Genomic DNA, 19,710 nt, shown 5'->3' with positions numbered 1-19,710 from the left:
TACTTTTTCTTTCTATGTGGGACTGTTTTTTTGGCTTCTTAGCTTTTTCTATGGCAAATGACAGTGCATTGAATATTCTGTTTCTCAAACTGGTGCTCTGTCACCAATACTATATTAGAGTAACATAGGCATTTTTATTATTATAAATTAGTAGGTAATAATCATTTATCTATGAAGATGTAGAATCAGCTTCAAAGAGGATTAGGTTTCTGATTTAGTTGAACTCTATTCTGAGGATCAGAGGAAGGTCAAATCCAAGATAAAAAATTAGCAGTGAAGGAATGGTGTAAAGAGGGACTTTCACTATTTCTTTTGTATATTTTTGTATTTATATTTTTATAGCAAACAATCATACATTTGTTGTATAATTTTTGAAGCAAAGTGAAAATACATTAGAAATGGCCAGGCATAGTGGTTCATGCTGTAATCCCAGTATTTTGGGAGGCCAAGGTGGGAGGATTGCTTGAGAACAGGAGTTTGAGAACAGCCTAGGCAACATAGCAAGACCCTGTCTTTTAAAAAGAGAGAGAGAAAGAGAGAGAGAGAATGAGAATATATTAGAAATGAGAATTCTGACAAAGTGCTCAGTTTAAAGATAGTTTAGTTCGTGAAAAGCAATGCTACAACGTAATAAAAACTAACAGAATCTGCATCTTTTTCATCTTAAAATATTTGATTTTTGAAGTTTTAGATTGATTTTGAACTATTATTTAGTTTTTAAGAATTGTCTTTTTCTAGTTTATGGCCGGGCGCGGTGGCTCAAGCCTGTAATCCCAGCACTTTGGGAGGCCTAGACGGGTGGATCACGAGGTCAGGAGTTCGAGACCATCCTGGCTAATATGGTGAAACCCCGTCTCTACTAAAAAATACAAAAAGCTAGCTGGGTGAGGTGGCTGGCGCCTGTAGTCCCAGCTACTTGGGAGGCTGAGGCAGGAGAATGGCGTAAACCCGGGAGGTGGAGCTTGCAGTGAGCTGAGATCCAGCCACTGCACTCCAGCCCGGGCGACAGAGCAAGACTCTGTCTCAAAAAAAAAAAAAAAAAAAAAAAAGAATTGTCTTTTTCTAGTTTATAATCTGATTTAAAAGTTTTAAAGTGGTAACCTTTATTTAGGTTACTCAAATAGGATAAATGTTCATGGAGCTTGATGGCTTCCTCTTATGATATTTTAATATTCAGTATTCTATATTGAAATATCAAATAGTGTTGCCCTATTAATGTGAACCCATTATATTTTTCAACAAACCATAATGTAATTTGTATTGAGACTGTATGTATTATAAATGAGGATCATTTTGTTTATTATAAATAGTTTTTAGTTGATTCAAAAGTATGGGTGGTGAATCAAACATATTAGAAATTCAGGATAATTGATTAATCATCTCACTTTTCTGATTTCAGTCACCACATCTATAAAATAGCAATCCTTTCAAGCTGTGAAAAATCTCTTATTACCTTTATGTTGAGTTGTTATATGAAAGTGTAAGAAAGTAAGCTTTAAACTATCTGAAGACTCCCACACTGAGCAGCATGCTAACTTGAATTTATTATGATCATGTATAAATTGATTCCTGGGGGATTAAAAGGAATTTCAATGTGCTAAAACTTGAGCTAAGTTATTTTCCCATAGTGACTTTTAAAAATGTGGAAATATTAGAATGTTCTGATTGTCAATTCTGTTAAAAACTCAAATATGTTTTAAAACCATTTCAAATTTAAACTAGCATGGGAGAATATGTGAAATGTGAGGGGAAAAAATAACTAAAATTTTGTTCAAACACTAGAAATATTGTATACTTTTCAGATTATTTTTAAGCCATACATTGCTCAAATCATAGGCATAGAATTTTAGTTTTCCAAGGAAATTGTAGATTAGCTAGCTTAATCATTTATAGATGGAAAGAGTGTAGATTTTGGAGTTACATACACCTGCATTTGAATCCTAGCTCTTTCATTTTCTTGTTGGGTTCCTTGGGCAATTTATTCAATTTCCTGGCCTTCATATAGGAACCTGGATCACCTTTGTCTTAGTCTGTTTCCAGGCACCTATACGAAAATACCATAAAGTGGATGGCTTATAAACAAGAGAAATGTATTTCTCACAATTCCGGAAGCTGGGAAGTCCAAAATCAAGGCGCTGGCAAATTTGGCATCTGGTGAGGATTGACTTACTGGTTCATGTATGGCACACCTTCTCCCTGTGTCCTCACATGGTGGAAGGGACAGGGTAGCTCTCTCGGACCTCTTTTATTAGGGCACAAATCCCAATCTTGAGGGCTCTGTCTTCATTATCTAATCACCTCCCAGAGGGCCCCCCACCAATATTATCACCGTGGGAATTTGGATTTCAACATATGAATTTCTGAGGGACACTTTCAGATTATAGCACCTTTCCTTATCAAATAAGAAATAATACAGAAGAGAAAACATATACTGATGACAACCTAAGAAGTGGTAGTAACATAGTTTTTTAGTTTTTATAGAAAGTTAGAACTGAAAAGATTATTTTATCTAGTCTCAGGAAACCGAAGCCCTCAGAGGTAGGGTGATTTGTTTAAGGTTCTAGCTTTCATATTGCCTAAGAATAGAAGATGTAGTCTTTGTGGGTTTATGCAAATTATACAGAAATCATATGCAAATAAAGTATACTGTGCCTGAATTTCATGTTTGACATTTCAAGAGACACAGAACACCACAAAGATTAAAATAAAGGATCTTTGCAATCCCTGTGACAGTCAGCACTCTACACCACCATTAATACTGTGAAGGCCACACAGCACGTTTGGTATATTTTACTTTTTTCTCTCCCACTACTGCCTTCATCAAAATACAGTGAATAGTCCTCCATCTTCAGTCTTTCCTATAAGCTATATTTATAATTTGTAGGCTGTTACATTTATTTTCAAAGGAACTTTTTTTTTTTTTTTCCTGAGACAGAGTTTCACTCTCTTGCCCAGGCTGGAGTGCAGTGGCGCGACCTCTGCCTCCGGGTTCAAGCGATTCTTGTGCCTCAGCCTCTTGAGTAGCTGGGATTACAGGCGCCTACCACCATGCTCAGATAATTTCTGTATTTTTAGTAGAGATGGGGTTTCACCATGTTGGCCAGGCTGGTCTTGAACTCCTGGTCTCAAGTGATCCACCCACCTCGGCCTCCCAAAGTGCTGGGATTACAGGCATGAGTCACCACTCTGGCCCAGAGGAACTATTGATATAATGGAAAAATAGTTCCTCTGAAAATAAAAATAACAGCCTTGGTTCCTAAAAAAGATTATGAGAAAAAGACAAGCTGTTGAAATATTGGAGCAATGTGGGGAATGAGGAAGGTGGGATAGGGCAGGGAAGGGAGGTTATTTTTGGAGCAGGGGTTGGGGTTAGAGGACATATGAAAGGAGAGCAGCACAGACCCAGAATCAGACTGCCGCCAGCACTTTCCAGCTGTATGGAATTTGCCTGGTTTTTGCTCACCATTGTATCTCTAGCAGCTAGCATACTGCCGGGCACATAATGGGCATTCAGTAAATATTTGTTGAATACGTAAGTAGCTTTTTTTTTTTTTTTTTTTTGAGACGAAGTCTTGCTTTGCCGCCAAGCCTGCAGTGCAGTGGCGCAATCTTGGCTCACTGCAACCTCCGCCTCCCGGGTTCAAGTGATTCTGCTGGCCCAGACTCCCGAGTAGCTGGGATTACAGGCATGCGCCACCATGCCCAGCTAATTTTTGTATTTTTGGTAGAGACGGGTTTCCCTGCGTTGGCCAGGCTGGCCTCAAACTGTGACCTCAAGTGATCCACCCGCCTAGCCTCCCAAAGTGCTGGGATTACAAGTGTGAGCCACCGCGTCTGGCCTATAAGTACCATTTTGACTTCCTGCCCAAAGATTTAGCACCCAGAGCTGTACTATGAATTTGTTTCCTTTGAGACTTTAGGTTTGAAAAGTCTCTTTGCTATCTAACATTCAGAGGAAAAGTTGAGTGCTGTTAACCCTGAAGATGGATACTTTTGTTTGTGCTGAGTGTGGTTGGTCAGTTTTTAAAACAGAAATTTTACTAAAGGAAGTGTTTTCTTATCTGCAGCATGCAAATTGCATAGGGTACTATGACTTCTCTTTTGTATAGAATTTTATGCATAGTTTTCTTATGCCTTTTATAAATAAAAGATAGGCTAAAGCAGTTAGAAAGTATAGCAAACCATCCAGTGACAAAGTGATTTTTTTTTTTTTTTTTGAGACAGAGTCACACTCTGTCACCCAGGCTGGAGTGCAGTGGCACGATTTTGGCTCACTGCAGCCTTGACCTTCGGGCTCAGGCAATCCTCCCACCTCAGCCCCTTGAGTAGCTAGGACTACAGGAGTGTGCCACCATGCCTGGGTAATTTTTGTACTTTTTGTAGAGACAGGGTTCCACCATGTTGCCCAGACTGGTCTGGAATTCCTGAGCTCAAGCTATCTGCCCAACTACCTTGGCATCCCAAAGTGCTAGGATTACAGGCGTGTGCCACCCGGCCTGACGAAGTGATTTTTGCTTTTAAAATGAGAACAACTTCTGACTGGCTATGTTGGTAAATTGATATTTTTGGGGGGCGGGTGGGTACAGGGGAACCAGGTCTTGTTTAAGATGTACCAGATACAACGTATTTGAAGGGCAAGAATCCTTTACCTTGGTACTTTATCAGAAAAAGGACAGTAGTACCTAGAGCAATACCACCCAAGAATGGTCTGTGATGATGGAAATACTGTGTATCCACCCTGTCTGGTAGGGCTAACCACATTGGCCAATGAGCACTTGAAATTTGGCTAGTGCAACTGAGGAACTGAATTTTTAATCTTATTTAATAATTTTTTTTGTTTAAAAAATGATCATCTAGTAAAATAGACTTTTTTGGGTATATAGTTCTATGAAAAATTTTTTTTTTTAGTTTTGTGAATGTTAACACATGTATAGATTTGTTTAACACCAACACAATCAGGACATAGTGCAGCCCTGTTACCCCTAAAAAACTCCCTCTTGCTACCATTTTCCCTACCTCTAACCCCTGGAAACCACTGTTCTGTTCTCCATCTTCCCCTTTAGTCGGAAAGTTTAAATTATTTACAGTCATTTTCTTAATTCTAAAATCACCTCAGGGGAGTGAAATTAAAGTTTAAAAGAGGCCCTCTAAAAACACAAGGACACAAAAGCCTTCATTTGATGGTGGCTACTGTTAGATTGCATTTCTTTCAGTAGTATATGTCTCAACTATACATGGTTTGACTGTTCTGCGTTTTTTTTTTCATGGAAAATGTTATATAATATAATCCAACACCAAATATAAATTATTTCTCCACTTCTGTTTTGAATCATTTATGCTAGTGATTTCCTCCATCCCTAAGAACCAACTAGCCAAGTAGAATTATCAGAGTCTTAGAAACTTTCCATGCCATGGGTACATTTCACATTTTCACCCAAATACACAGTCATCAATTATCAATCTAAAGGAAGAAATAAAAATATGTTCATTAAAATAAGTGAAAGATTTAACTAACTATTGTAGACAATTTTAAGAGAGATTTTCTATGCTGAATTACTTATATCTTTGAGTTTTTATTTTATAGAGCAAAGCTTTTCACTGGAAATTAATAACACCCATATTTAACTGCTTTTTGAATATTAATATCTTACTGCCATCTCAAAAATCAATAAGTCCAGCACTGAATTTATCATCTCTCCTTTCCCTCCACTTTAACTTCTTAATTTCTTCCTGATTTCCTCCTCTCTTTCTGATATCAGTTAATGGCACCACCATCTACCTATCCACTGGCCCAAGCCAGATACCTTTAAGTCATTCAAGTCACCTCCTTTACCCTATACATCTTGTTAGGAGGCCCTACCCTCCTAAATGTATCTTGGAGCTACCTCTTTTCTCTTTGTCCCCAATATTCATGTCTTAATTCAGACCCTCTATTGCACTACTGTTGCAGTAGCCTCCTAGCTGATAGTCCTCCCTCCTGTATCACTCCACCCTACTCCACTATCATCTTCCACACTGCCTCCAGAATGATCGTTCTCTAAAATGAAAATCTAATCACATAATTCTCTGCTTAACTTTTCCATGGCTTTCTATTACCTATAGGATAAACCACAACCATAATTGGCATATAGAACCCCATAATAGAGCAGTTGCTGAATTCTCAAGCCTCTTATCTTTCTCTACTTTTTTGTTTCCATTCGTCTGAAATTCCCTGCCTCATATATCCTTGCTGATTCCTGTTTGTCCTTTAACACTCAGGTATTATCTCTCCTAAGAAGACTTTTCTGATCCCTATTCCCAGGGATGAATGGGTATCCCTTTTCTGTATTCTCTGTCCTATTGTTCCTGTGACATGTTCAGCTTTGTATCCTGAGAATCCCAGTTCCTGACACACATAATAAGTGCTCAATAAATAGTAGTTGCTCAGTGTTTAATTTTATAAATTCACTGCTATTACAAAGAACTTTCCTATCTATTTACTCATATGATCCTTATAATAGCCCTGGAAGATAATAAGGCATATTTTCTCATTTTTCAGATGGTAGAACTAATAAGTGTGGTTAGCTAATAAGTGGAGAATTGATGCTGGAATTTAAATGTTTTGACTCCCAACCCGGTATTTGTGTGTGTGTCTGTGTGTGTGTGTGTGTGTGTGTGTGTGTGTGTGTGTATGTATCTTCATCATGAATCTTTGTAAGATGTCAGCCAAAGAGATGCAATCATTACAGTAGTTAAATTATATGCAGTAACTAAGCTTTAAGAATATAATCATTGTTTTATCATCTAATTGGGCAAAACAATAAAGATGTTCTTATTTTGAACAAAATTAATAGTATGCTTTAGTGACTTAGGGGGATATAGGAGTATATGCTATAAAATCCTATGAATACTGCCTTCACTCATAAACTGGCATGTTTATACTTTTTCTTGCCAACAAAGTTATCCTAATTGAACATTATTTTTATTTTTTTTAATTGATATATAATAGTTATACATATTTTTAGGAAATTGAACATTTTAAAAGATTAAACTTCATATTACCTTTTGTTTTTCTGTAGCTGATCCTGTTTCATATATAACCTTTTCAGTTGGTAGAGTGTGAAGTGTTGGAGTAATTTATGAAAGGAGGTGGAAGGAAAGAGTAGTTTGTACTCTGTTGTGAAATTCTAGGGTGTGTTTGTCAATATACATCTTTCAAATGCCTGATAGGTACCATAGTCACATATGTCTGCATATATAACTTTACCATTCTTGTAGGTACACAAGACATTTTATGTTTCTTTCTAACAAGAAGAGTAAAAATGAAAACTAATAGGGAAACTCCATTAGATTGAGTTGTCTCACTCTTCTTGAATGTGGTGTGATGATTGATATTTTAAATCCTATGTGGTAGAATTTAATTAAACTAACTTTTGGAATTTCCTTCCAAAAGGTATCACTGGAAGAAAAAAATGCAACTATTATTTATGACCCTAAACTACAGACTCCAAAGACCCTACAGGAAGCTATTGATGACATGGGCTTTGATGCTGTTCTCCATAATCCTGACCCTCTCCCTGTTTTAACTGACACCTTGTTTCTGACTGTTACGGCTTCACTGGCTTTGCCATGGGACCATATCCAAAGCACATTGCTCAAGACCAAGGGTGTGACACACATTAAAATTTACCCTCAGCAAAGAGCTGTAGCAGTGACAATAATCCCTTCTATAGTGAATGCCAATCAGATAAAAGAGCTAGTTCCAGATCTCAGTTTAGATACTGGAACACTAGAGAAAAAGTCAGGAGCTTGTGAAGATCATAGTATGGCTCAAGCTGGTGAAGTCATGCTGAAGATGAAAGTGGAAGGGATGACCTGCCATTCATGTACTAGCACCATTGAAGGAAAAATTGGGAAACTGCAAGGTGTTCAGCGAATTAAAGGTAATGTGTCTGGTGTTGTTTGATTGTTTTGTAAGGCTTAGGTGTCTGTTTTGACCTTTTAACTTTTTCCTTTCTTCTTAAGCATGAGTTTTGAATCCATGGGACTAGAGTGCTTGCTGTATCATTGAGGTACAGCATATTCCCAGGATTAATGTCAGGAAAGTAATGATTATAATTAAAGATTACGTAAACCTTGAACTGAAGAAAAGGCAGCTGGGTTGGCAATTCATGGAATTCAGGGTTCTTAACACAACATGACTAGCGTACTCTTTACCTCTAATATATTTTACCCAGGCATGGAGAAACTTGGAGACCATAGCTACAGTGGTCCTATCTCTTACTAGTTTCTAGTCTATGCCAATAACATTTTCTGAAAAGAAAAAAAAATTAAGAAAAGATGATGACAAGAATGAGAAAGAAACAATTCTTTGTGGTTATTTAGAAAACAGGATGTTTTCTGAAGTAGCCCAGGAATAACTAAATTAATTATGTTTCTTTTTATTAACTAGTCTCCCTGGACAATCAAGAAGCTACCATTGTTTATCAACCTCATCTTATCTCAGTAGAGGAAATGAAAAAGCAGATTGAAGCTATGGGCTTTCCAGCATTTGTCAAAAAGCAGCCCAAGTACCTCAAATTGGGAGCTATTGATGTAGAACGTCTAAAGAACACACCAGTTAAATCCTCAGAAGGTTCACAGCAAAGGAGCCCATCATATACCAATAATTCAACAGCCACTTTCATCATTGATGGCATGCATTGTAAATCATGTGTGTCAAATATTGAAAGTACTTTATCTGCACTCCACTGTGTAAGCAGCATAGTAGTTTCTTTAGAGAATAGGTCTGCCATTGTGAAGTATAATGCAAGCTCAGTCACTCCAGAATCCCTGAGAAAAGCAATAGAGGCTGTATCACCTGGGCAATATAGAGTTAGTATCGCAAGTGAAGTTGAGAGTACCTCAAACTCTCCCTCCAGCTCATCTCTTCAGAAGATTCATTTGAATGTAGTTAGCCAGCCTCTGACACAAGAAACTGTGATAAACATTGATGGCATGACTTGTAATTCCTGTGTGCAATCTATTGAGGGTGTCATATCAAAAAAGCCAGGTGTAAAATCCATACGAGTCTCCCTTGCAAATAGCAATGGGACTGTTGAGTATGATCCTTTACTAACCTCTCCAGAAACCTTGAGAGGAGCAATAGAAGACATGGGATTTTATGCTACCTTGTCAGGTAATTATCATTTTTTCTTTGATTACCCTAATGTTCTTTTACTTCCATTTTGCTGCTGCTTTAGGCATTTATCAATGAGAAATGATTCTTAGGCACTGTAATTCCACTTTTGTAAATAAGTCCTATGGAGGTAGCCAACAGTGTATACAAAGATGCATAAGGATGTTTGTATAATTGCTTATGATATTTAAAAACTGGAAACAATAAATAACTCGTGGTACAACTATAAATAACTCATGATGACATGCTATGAAGTCATAAAACATTATGGCATTAAAGATAATTAATGCCACAGGAAGCTGTCTGAGATATTTTGTCAAATGAAAAAAAAAGCTGAAAAGCTATATATACACTGTGATCAACATTTTATAAAGAAATGTATCTGAATTTATACCGTGTATATATTGTTTATGTATATGAATAAGATTCCTGGTAGGACATGAACCAAAATTTTAACAGTGATTATCTTTGGGTGGTAGGATAAATGTGATTTTTGTTTCCATTGTGCTTTCCTGGGTTTATAAATTGTTTTTACAATAAGAATGTATGTATGTAGCTATGTATTTATATAATGGGGGAAACCAGTGCTCTTTTAAAAACAAAAGTAATTGAAATAAGTAATAGGATTTTAACTATAATTTTATATTTAGGCATTCAAATTAAACTGACTCCAGAGCTGTCACAAAGTTTTCGTATTTCCTGACAGCTCTTACCTTTGAATTGAAACAAAAGCTGTGTATTCAATAGAATTTAATTATGTGAAATTGTTCTTTTGAACCAGAATTGAACCTGGCCTTGAGTTAAACTGGAAAATGCCCAAATGAAAATTTTTGCTTGAAATAACAATTGAAAAGTTTTACAACCAATTTCTAGACAATATAATTAATCTTTGCTATCCTGATTAGAATAAAAGATATCAAATAGTAATATTCCCTTTTTAGACTCACTGAAGCTGAGTAAAAAATTTTACTAAACACATGTCTAAATTGTTATGGTAGATTAAAGTCAGTGCAAGAGGACTCAGAGATATACCATTATTAATTTTTAGTTCTTAACTTTTGTATTGATGACAAATGGTAGAAATTATAGCATTCTCACTTTTTAAATTATACTTTAAGTTCTAGGGTACATGTGCACGGTGTGCAGGTTTGTTACATATGTATACATGTGCCATGTTGGTGTGCTGCACCCATTAACTCATCATTTACATTAGGTATATCTCCTAATGCTATCCCTCCCCCCTCCCCGCACCCCACGACAGGCCCCAGTGTGTGATGTTCCCCTTCCTGTGTCCAAGTGTTCTCATTGTTCAGTTCCCACCTATGAGTGAAAATTCTCACTTTTAAAAATTGACACATAGTTCATGTACCATAAAATTTGCCCATTTAAGGTACACAACCCAGTGGTTGTTAGTATACTTACAGAGTTTTCCAGCCATCATCACTATATAATTTTAGAACTTTTTTATCACTCCCAAAAGAAATTACATGCCCATTAGCAGTCATTGCCCATTTCTTCTTCCCCTCCCCAAGCTCCTGATAACAACTGTTCTACTTTCTGTCTCTGAATTTGACTATTCTAGGTACCTCATTTAAGTGGAATCATACAACATTTGTCCTTTTTTGCCTGGATTCTTTTATTCAGCATAATGTTTTCAAGGTCCATCCATGTTGTAGTATGTATTAGAACATCATTCATTTTTATTGCTGAATATTATTCCATTGTATGGATATATCACATTTTTGTTTCTTCGTTCACCAGTTGATGGGAATTTGGATTGTCTCCACTCTCTTGCCTATTATGTATAATACTGCTATGAACAATTTGAGTTCAAATTTTTGTATGAACATATGTTTTTATTTCTCCTGGGTATATACCTAGGAGTGGAATTGCTGGGTCATATGGCAACTAAACTTTTTGAGGGACTGCCAGACTGTTTTTCAAAGTAGCTGTGCCATTTTACATTATCATCTGAAATTCTCAGAATCTGGCCAGGTATGGTGGCTCGCACCTGTAATCCTAGCACTTTTGGAGGCTGAGGCAGGCAGACCACTTGAGCGCAGAAGTTTGAGACCAGCCTGCGTAACATGATGAAACCCCGTCCCTACAAAAAATACAAAAATCAGCTGGGCATGGTGACACACACCTATGGTACCAGCTACTAAGGAGGCTAAGGTGGGAGGATCGCTTAAGCCTGGAAGTCAAGGCTGCAGTGAGCCGTGATCATGTCACTGTACTCTAGCCTGGGTGACAGAACAAGACCCTGTCTTTAAAAAAAAAAAAAAGATTTTAGATTAGAATATAATCTAAAAAAATAGATTCTTTTTTTGTTTTTTGTTTTGTTTTGTTTTGTTTTTGAGACGGAATCTTGTTCTGTCGCCCAGGCTAGAGTGCAGTGGCATGATCTCGGCTCACTGCAACCTCCGCCTCCCAGGTTCAAACAATTCTCCTGCCTCAGCTTCCTGAGTAGCTGGGATTACAGGTGCCTGACACCACGCCTGGCTAATTTTTGTATTTTTAGTGGAGATGAGGTGTCACCATCTTAGTCAGGCTGGTCTCGAACTCCTGACCTCGTGATCCACCGGCCTTTGCCTCCCAAAGTGTTGGGATTACAGGCATGAGCCACCATGCCTGGCCTTTAGATTCTTTTGCTCTAAAAATGAGATACATAGTTCTCTATTAGAAAATTCATACAGAACACTAAAATGTTAAAGAGACTCTAGTACCAAAAGCCTGAACAAAGTATGGGAAATCCATAATTGCGAAAGGAAATAATTATGAAACCAGAAGAAAAATTTAAGTTGGAAATAAGTGCAGTTATATCAGGGAGCCATAAAAATAACTAAAATTAGCTTCAGCAAATTTTCGTTTTACCTATCACCACTTAATTTTTTTTTTCTTCTTTTTGAGACAGAGTCTTGCTCTGTCACCCAGGCTGAAGTGCAATGGCGCGATCTTGGCTCACTACAACCTCTGCACCCCGAATTCAAGTGATTCTCCTGCCTCAGTCTCCCAAGTAGCTGGGGTTACAGGTGCGCGCCACCATGCCCAGCTGATTTTTTTGTATTTTTAGTAGAGACAGGGTTTCACCGTGTTGGTAAGGCTAGTCTCAAACTCCTGACCTCTGGTGATCTGCCTGCCTTGGCCTCCCAGAGTGCTGGGATTACAGGCGTGAGCCACCATGTCCGGCCCACTTACATTTTTTTAAATTTTTGAAAATGACAGTGTTTGAAATTATATTGATTCACATTTCGCTACTTCATAATGTTGGATTATTTCTCAGAGCTTCTATTAAATTAAAATACTTTGATATGCATAAGGGATTATGTTGTCATTAATGAACACCACATAAATTAGTTTATATCAGTATCACCAAAACAAGTTACTTACGTTGTAATATTCCTATGCCTCTGACATATAGGAACCCAAATATAATCATCTTATATCACATGGTATAAAACCGAAATATTTTTCATGTTCACATATGGTATCTGTCATTACAGTAAGCAAGGGCATCATAAACTTTCAGATGGGACTCAAAAACAGAATTTTTTCTATTCAGTTGGGTTTATATTTTTGCAGCTTACATTTTTACAAGTGTGGTTCACAGGCCAGCAGCACCTGGGACCTTGTTAGAAATCAGACTCTGGCCCACTGCAGACCCAGTAAATCAAATTCTACCTTTTAATTTTAATGAGCTCTCCAGGTAATCCATTTGCACATTAAAATTTGAGAACACTGATCCATATAATGTGATGCATTGACCTTTAAATCTCTAAGTTAAATCTATATTAACTTTGTTTACATAAACAAGTCCAGAAATTTGACTGAAGGCAATAATAATATCAGTCATAACAACATTTCAATCAACAATGGACCACATAGACGATGGTGGTCCCATAAGATTATAATGGAGCATATATAGAAACCTCATATAAGGCATTTGATATTGGCATAGCAGATCAAGCAGGAGAAATGATATTCATTAATGGTGCTGGGACATTTGGTGTTCCATCTGAAAAAATATATATAAATACAAAGAGCATCTAGCTTTGTGTAAGTACACTCTGTGATGTTCACACAATGATGAAATTGCCTAAAGCATTTTCCAGAACATATTCCCATCATTTAAGTGGCTCATGACTGTATAATATTAAATATTATAATTTAAAATAGCTTTTTTTTTTTTGTAGGAGAAAAGGCATATAAATTTGTTTGATCATAGTTTTACATGACATGGGAGTCTTCAGAATGAAGACCCAAAGATACAGGAGAAAATGCCCATTTCTGTGCTTAGATTTAACACAATATGGATAGCTAAAATAGCTAGCATTTTATTATTATTATTATTACTATTAGAGACAGAGTTGACACTCTGTCGCCCAGGCTGGAGTGCAATGGTGCGATCTCGGCTCACTGCAACCTCTGCCTCCCAAGTTCAAGCAATTCTCCTGCATCAGCCTCCCAAGTCGCTGGGATTACAGGTGCATGCCACCATGCCCTATTTTTGTATTTTTAGTAGAGACGGGGTTTCGCCATGTTGGCCAGGCTGGTCTTGAACTCCTGACCTCAGGTGATCCACCTGCCTTGGCCTTCCAAAATGCTGGGATTACAGGTGTGAGCCACCACGCCCAGCCAAAATAGCTAGCATTTTATGAGGGTTTATATAACAGATGTGAGCAGAGTAAAAGCAACTTTTTAATTACCTTAGGTGATCAAACTAGTAAATGGAATTCAGGAGTATTTGATCATTCTCTGGCACCATGTATAGCATCTACCTACTCCTTAGGAACTATGACTGCAGCATGTTCACTAACTTTGTTTTTTTTTTGAGACACAATCTCGCTCTGTTGTCCAGGCTGGAGTGCAGTGGCACGATCATGGCTCACTGCAGCCTTGACTTTGGGACTTAAGCTATCTTCCCACCTAAGCCTCTTGAGTAGCTGGGACTATAGGCATGTACCACCACACCCGGCTAACTTTTTTGTATTTTTTGTAGAGATGGAGTCTCACTTTGTTGCCTAGGCTGTTCTCAAACTCCTGGGCTCAAGCAGTCCACCCACCTTGGCCTCCCAAAGTGCTGGGATTACAGGTTTGAGCCACCATGCCTGGCCTCAGTAACTTTTAGCAATGTCTTTTACCTCAACCTACCATTGTTAAGGGCCCCGGGAATCAATTATTCAACAAATGATTACCAGGAGCCAGTTATATGCCCTGCATCTGTTAGGGCTTATAACATACATACTAATGGCCATGATGAGTAGGTAAAAAAACCTTGGCATAGTGAATGTCATCATAAAATAATTGATAGAGCTTAACTACAGTGACCCATATTATCGGGACAAAAGGTTGATATGAAATGATTGCATTCTGTGATTCTGCTAGAGATTAGAGTTTAAGATTTCACCAGAATTGTAACTACCCATTTTTTAACTGTGTCAGTGCTGATCCAGGTCTCACAGTCTACCTCTGCAACCCATTCTCAGACAGAAGGATTGACACATTTTGCCTTTGTATCATACTAGTCCTAGGTGAGCTATAAATCTTAAAAGAGGTACTGAGAGGCCAGACGCAGTGGCTCACACCTGTAATCCCACAACTTTGGGAGGCCGAGGCGAGTGGATCACCTGAGGTCAGGAGTTCAAGACCAGCCTGGCCAACATGGTGAAACCCCGTCTCTACTACAAATGCGAAAATTAGCTGGGCATGGTGGTGGGCGCCTGTAATCCCAGCTACTTGGGAGGGAGGCTGAGGCAGGAGAAACACTTGAACCTGGGAGGCGGAGGTTGCAGTGAGCCGAGATTGCGCCACTGCACTGCAGCTGGGTGACAAGAGCAAGATTCCATCTCAAAAAAAAAAAAAGAGATAGAAAAGTGGGAGATGCCTTTTATCCTGACTATCTATATCATCATTTCCTTAAAGTAAAAAGGCATAATATATGAAGTAATCACTAACCAATTAAAGCAATCTAAATACTTGATTAAATTCCTTCCTTTTTGTGCCTTTTTATTTTTGTTTGTTTGTTTTGAGAAGGAGTCTTGCTCTGTCACGCAGGCTGGAGTGCAGTGGCACAATCTTGGTTCACTGCAACCTCTGCCTCCTGGGTTCAAGCAATTCTCCTGCCTCAGCCTCCCAAGTAGTTGGGATTACAGGCTCACGCCACCATGCTCGGCTAATTTTTGTATTTTTTTAGTAGAGACAGGGTTTCACCATGTTAGCCTGGCTGGTCTCGAACTCCTGACCTTGTGATCCACCTGCCTTGGCCTCCCGAAGTGCTGGGATTACAGGCGTGAGCCACCACGTCCGGCTGTGACTTTTTATTTTTAACTAATTTCAAGCTTACAAAAAACTTCAAGAAGTAGTAGAGAATTCCTGTTTACCAATTTCATCCAGGTTCCACAGTTAATATTTTACATCGCTTATCATTCTCTCTTAATAGATATACATTTATATATATATATATATACACACACATACATACATTTTTTTCTGAACTATTTGAGAGTAAGCTGCAGACATGATGTTTATAATTATTTTAAAGCCATTTTTAGATTATTTATTTATTCTTCACATTACACCAGAGGCTGAACTTCACATCAGTTTTGAGTATCAGATTGGAAATCCTTTCTTGAAATATTTGGAATAGTTTGTAATTGTTGCCTCAAGTGCAGGAAAATCAGCTTTCCTTTGAATTTATTTAAAAATTTAAGTAGTGTTATTACAGCCTGTAGAAAAATTAATTAAAAGAAACCAGGCATTTTATTCATTGTGACCTTTTAACACCCTTGTTGTCTCTGGAGGATGGAGAAGCCTTTGCTTATTTGCTTGCCACACTCACAGAGTTAAAGGATACAATTTTATGGATCTTTGTTTAGAGGTCATGCTAAGGTAGCTAAAAGGGACTACCTCTATGACTTATTTTAATATAATACTGTACTTCCAGAGTGTGAAAATTGCAGATGGTATTCCAGGTTACCTCTGGTACCTAAAATAATGAAATTGCTCTGGAACAACAGGTAAAGTGATGGACAGAATAAACTTTTTTTTCATTGTCCAAGTTCATGATTAAGTCTCAATAGTAATTATGAGAGAATGAAGGAACCTTCTGGTTGGATTAAAATAATGGTTTTATTCAAAACCAAAGCGATTTCTTTTTGGCTACTGAGCCTCCTTTTTGTATTTTTGTATTTCTTTGGTTTTTTGTGTTTCTTTGGTTTTTTAAAAAACAGAACAGCAGTACTATTTGGTAAATTTCACAGTCTATGTTCTAAATAATGTTCTCACAATCTGAATCAGTATCTTTCTAAAGTGATTCAATTAAGAACAGAGATGGGCTAATTAAGGAACACTGTACTGTTCAAAGTGTCCTTTGCTGGAATCATCCAAAATCCAAACTTCAGTGTCATGTGGTGTTCACATGTGATAGACTTGTACACGTACCCCCTGAATCTAAAATAAAAGTTGAAATTATCTTTTTTAAGTGTCCTTTGCTATACTCAGACCTAGGCTGGCAGCACTGCCATCACCTCAGAGCTTGGTGGAAATGGAGAATCTCAGACCCCACCTTAGATGTACTGAGCCAGAACCTGCATTTTAACAAGCCCCCCCAGGTGATTGTATATGCATTCAGATTTAAGAGGCATTAATATACTTATTTGAGAAGTCTACATTATTTTGTAGGGAAATGGTCAGGCTTTTGTTAAAGTTTCTTCCAAACATGCTCATCTTCAACATCCTGCAAACCAAGTCTTCTGTGCAGGGGTTCCTTTGTGTCCTAGCTAAATAGACATGAGCTGGTGTTTTATCTAAGGACAAGAATGAACAAATTAGATAGGCTTGTGGAAATTTGCTCTTTTCTTCCTTTTCTCTATGGGGGAGGAGAAAATCTTTGGCTTTTTTTTTTTTTTTTTTCAAGTGCAGGGATGTGTTAGAATAATTTCTCCTTTCTTGGGAGGTAATTAGTACTGCAGTGGATAAACTAAAACAAAATAGCAGAATTTCGGAGACTTCAGGGGAGCTTCTGGGATGATATGAACTTCCACAGTCCATAAATATTCTCCGAATATTCCATTGTGCAAAATAGACTTTTTGCTGACTTATTCCTTGCCTCCTCTTCCACTGTCCACAGACATTTTAAAATTTTAAAATATATGTATGTTAAAAATTCAAAAAATATAGAACTATAGATAGAGGAAATTTATTCATCTGTCTGTCATTCTATTCCTGCCATTGTTAATAGTTTGGTATGTAACCCCTCAGCCTTCCTTATGCATGTTCTCATCTATGCATACACTAAAAATTTTAAAAAACATATTAGCACACTGCAATGCTGTTTTTGCAAATTGCTTTTTGTTCCACTTAATATATTGTGAATTGCTTCGATGCCAGTATGGCAGTCATCAACATGATGGTAAAATTTCATTATAAAAATAAGAACTATCCATTAACAAACGACTCTCTCTCTGTGATTGGGAGTGGAGATAATGGCTAGAAGAAAAAAAGTTTTGTTTATTCAGGTAGCTCAGATTTTCCTGGGAATTGGGATGGGAAGTATTGACATAGGAAGTCACTGCAGAGTAAAGTGTAGAGATAACTTAATGCTAATGGATAGTAGGAACTTGCTGGTTTTGAAAGAATAGATTGTCAGTGCCTGGAGGTATGGATTGTGAGCGAGGCAATGATGCAGTTGAATGATCAATACTGCAAATGAAAAGAATCTTTCCCTTTCCACAGACACGAATGAGCCGTTGGTAGTAATAGCTCAGCCTTCATCCGAAATGCCACTTTTGACTTCAACTAATGAATTTTATACTAAAGGGATGACACCAGTTCAAGACAAGGAGGAAGCAAAGACTTCATCTAAGTGTTACATACAGGTCACTGGCATGACTTGTGCTTCCTGTGTAGCAAACATTGAACGGAATTTAAGACGGGAAGAAGGTGAGACACTCTTGAAGCTTGTTATTTTATGTGCTAGTTTGGGAACTCCATCTTTTTTGTTCTCTTACATGTTTTGTAACTATGTTTATGAATCTTGATATAAGGCCTCATAAAAATTTTCATTTTCAGTAATGTGTGGGACAACCCTGATGTCCTGGAAGCCAGTTTTTGTTAGTGTTTTGTTCCCTTAGATAAAGTTCCTCTCTTGTTCACCTCATGATCACATTTGTATATCTATGAAATTCGTAAAAAGAATGGCAGAAAGAAATACATGAGATTACTATATTTTATAGATCATGGTTGTGTTGGATTTAAAGGAACATAATTTTTTTTTTTTTTTTTTTTTTTTTTGAGACTGAGTCTTGCTGTGTCGCCTAGGCTGGAGTGGAGTGGCGCGATCTCAACTCACTGCAACCTCTGCCTCCTGGGTTTAAGTGATCCTTCTGCCTCAGCCTCCCGAGTAGATGGGACTGCAGGCATGTAACACCACACCTGGCTAATTTTTGTATTTTCAGTAGAGACGGGATTTCACCATGTCGACCAGGCTGATCTCAAACTCCTGACCTCAGGTGATCCACCCACCTCGGCTTCCCAAAGTGCTGGGATTACAGGCGTGAGCCACCACACCCGGCCCATAAATTTTCTTCTAAAGCTATGCCTAAAACTGACAACTAGAATATTTAAGAGTTTCATTATTACTATACCCAGACCAAGCACCAGACCAAAAACAAGTTTGTTTAGAATTACATTGTTCTCTTTGCTTGTGGTAAGAATGTTCACAAGTTACTTAATATTGTATACAAGTGTTAATTTTAGGCTACAAATCTTAGAAAATGTATACCACAGTTTTTAAAATTCAGTCACATTCAGATGTTTTAGCTTATTAATTTGCACTCATATTTATAGACTTCCCAGTATAGCACAGTAGATTTGTTAACCATAAAGATATGTGATGATGGCCAGGCACGGTGACTCACACCTGTAATCCCAGCACTTTGGGAGGCCGAGGTGGGCAGATCGCCTGAGGTCAGGAATTCAAGACCAGCCTGGCCAACATGGTGAAACCCCATCTGTACTAAAAATGCAAAAATTAACCAGGTGTAGTGCCGCATGCCTGGAGTCCCAGCTACTCGGGAGGCTGAGGCAGGAGAATCGCTTGAACCTGAGAGGCAGAGGTTGCAGTGAGCTGAGAGTGTGCCAGCTACTACACTCCAGCCTGTGCGACAGGTCAAGACTTCATCTCAAAAAAAAAAAAAGAAAGAAAAAAAGATATGTGATGAGTTTTCATGAGATCAAAGTCACAGATTTGGTACTTTGGCTGCCCTAGCCCTAGGTGTCTTAATGATACATATGGTTAGTCACAGAGCTAAATAAAGAAGTATGGACTAGTATAAGCTTATCCCCACCATTAAGAACATTACTCAAAATGTGTATAGTAATCACCTCACCTCATATATTAATATTAAGGGCAGAACATTGTTATAACAAAATGTATGGTATAAAGAGCCATCTTCAGTTCAATATTACCTTGTCTGCATTCTATGATTTCTGCTTCAGTTTAGCCTCCATTCTTTCTAACTGGAATGCACTCAAGGCTAAAGCTTCTATTATTC

General features: G+C 37.8%; 1 protein-coding gene across 7 annotated transcripts in view; it reads left to right on the top strand.

Annotated features, from left to right (window-relative positions):
• Nucleotides 1–19,710, top strand: part of ATP7A (ATPase copper transporting alpha) — a 155,766-nt gene that overhangs the window by 84,060 nt on the left and 51,996 nt on the right. For 6 of the 7 annotated variants that reach the window (XM_023202322.1, XM_023202325.1, XM_023202321.1 and 3 more), the window contains 3 exons: nt 7,433–7,922; nt 8,432–9,157; nt 17,891–18,097. In XM_023202322.1, the coding sequence (XP_023058090.1) occupies nt 7,433–7,922; nt 8,432–9,157; nt 17,891–18,097 (1,423 nt within the window). Of the gene's footprint in view, nt 1–2,029; nt 2,155–7,432; nt 7,923–8,431; nt 9,158–17,890; nt 18,098–19,710 lie in introns of all 7 variants that reach the window. The other variant, XM_023202327.1, reaches the window with a different exon arrangement.

This window comes from Piliocolobus tephrosceles, chromosome 12 (genome assembly GCF_002776525.5).
Source record: "Piliocolobus tephrosceles isolate RC106 chromosome 12, ASM277652v3, whole genome shotgun sequence".
NCBI lineage: Eukaryota > Metazoa > Chordata > Mammalia > Primates > Cercopithecidae > Piliocolobus > Piliocolobus tephrosceles.
This window is presented reverse-complemented; position numbering and strand designations above follow the sequence as displayed.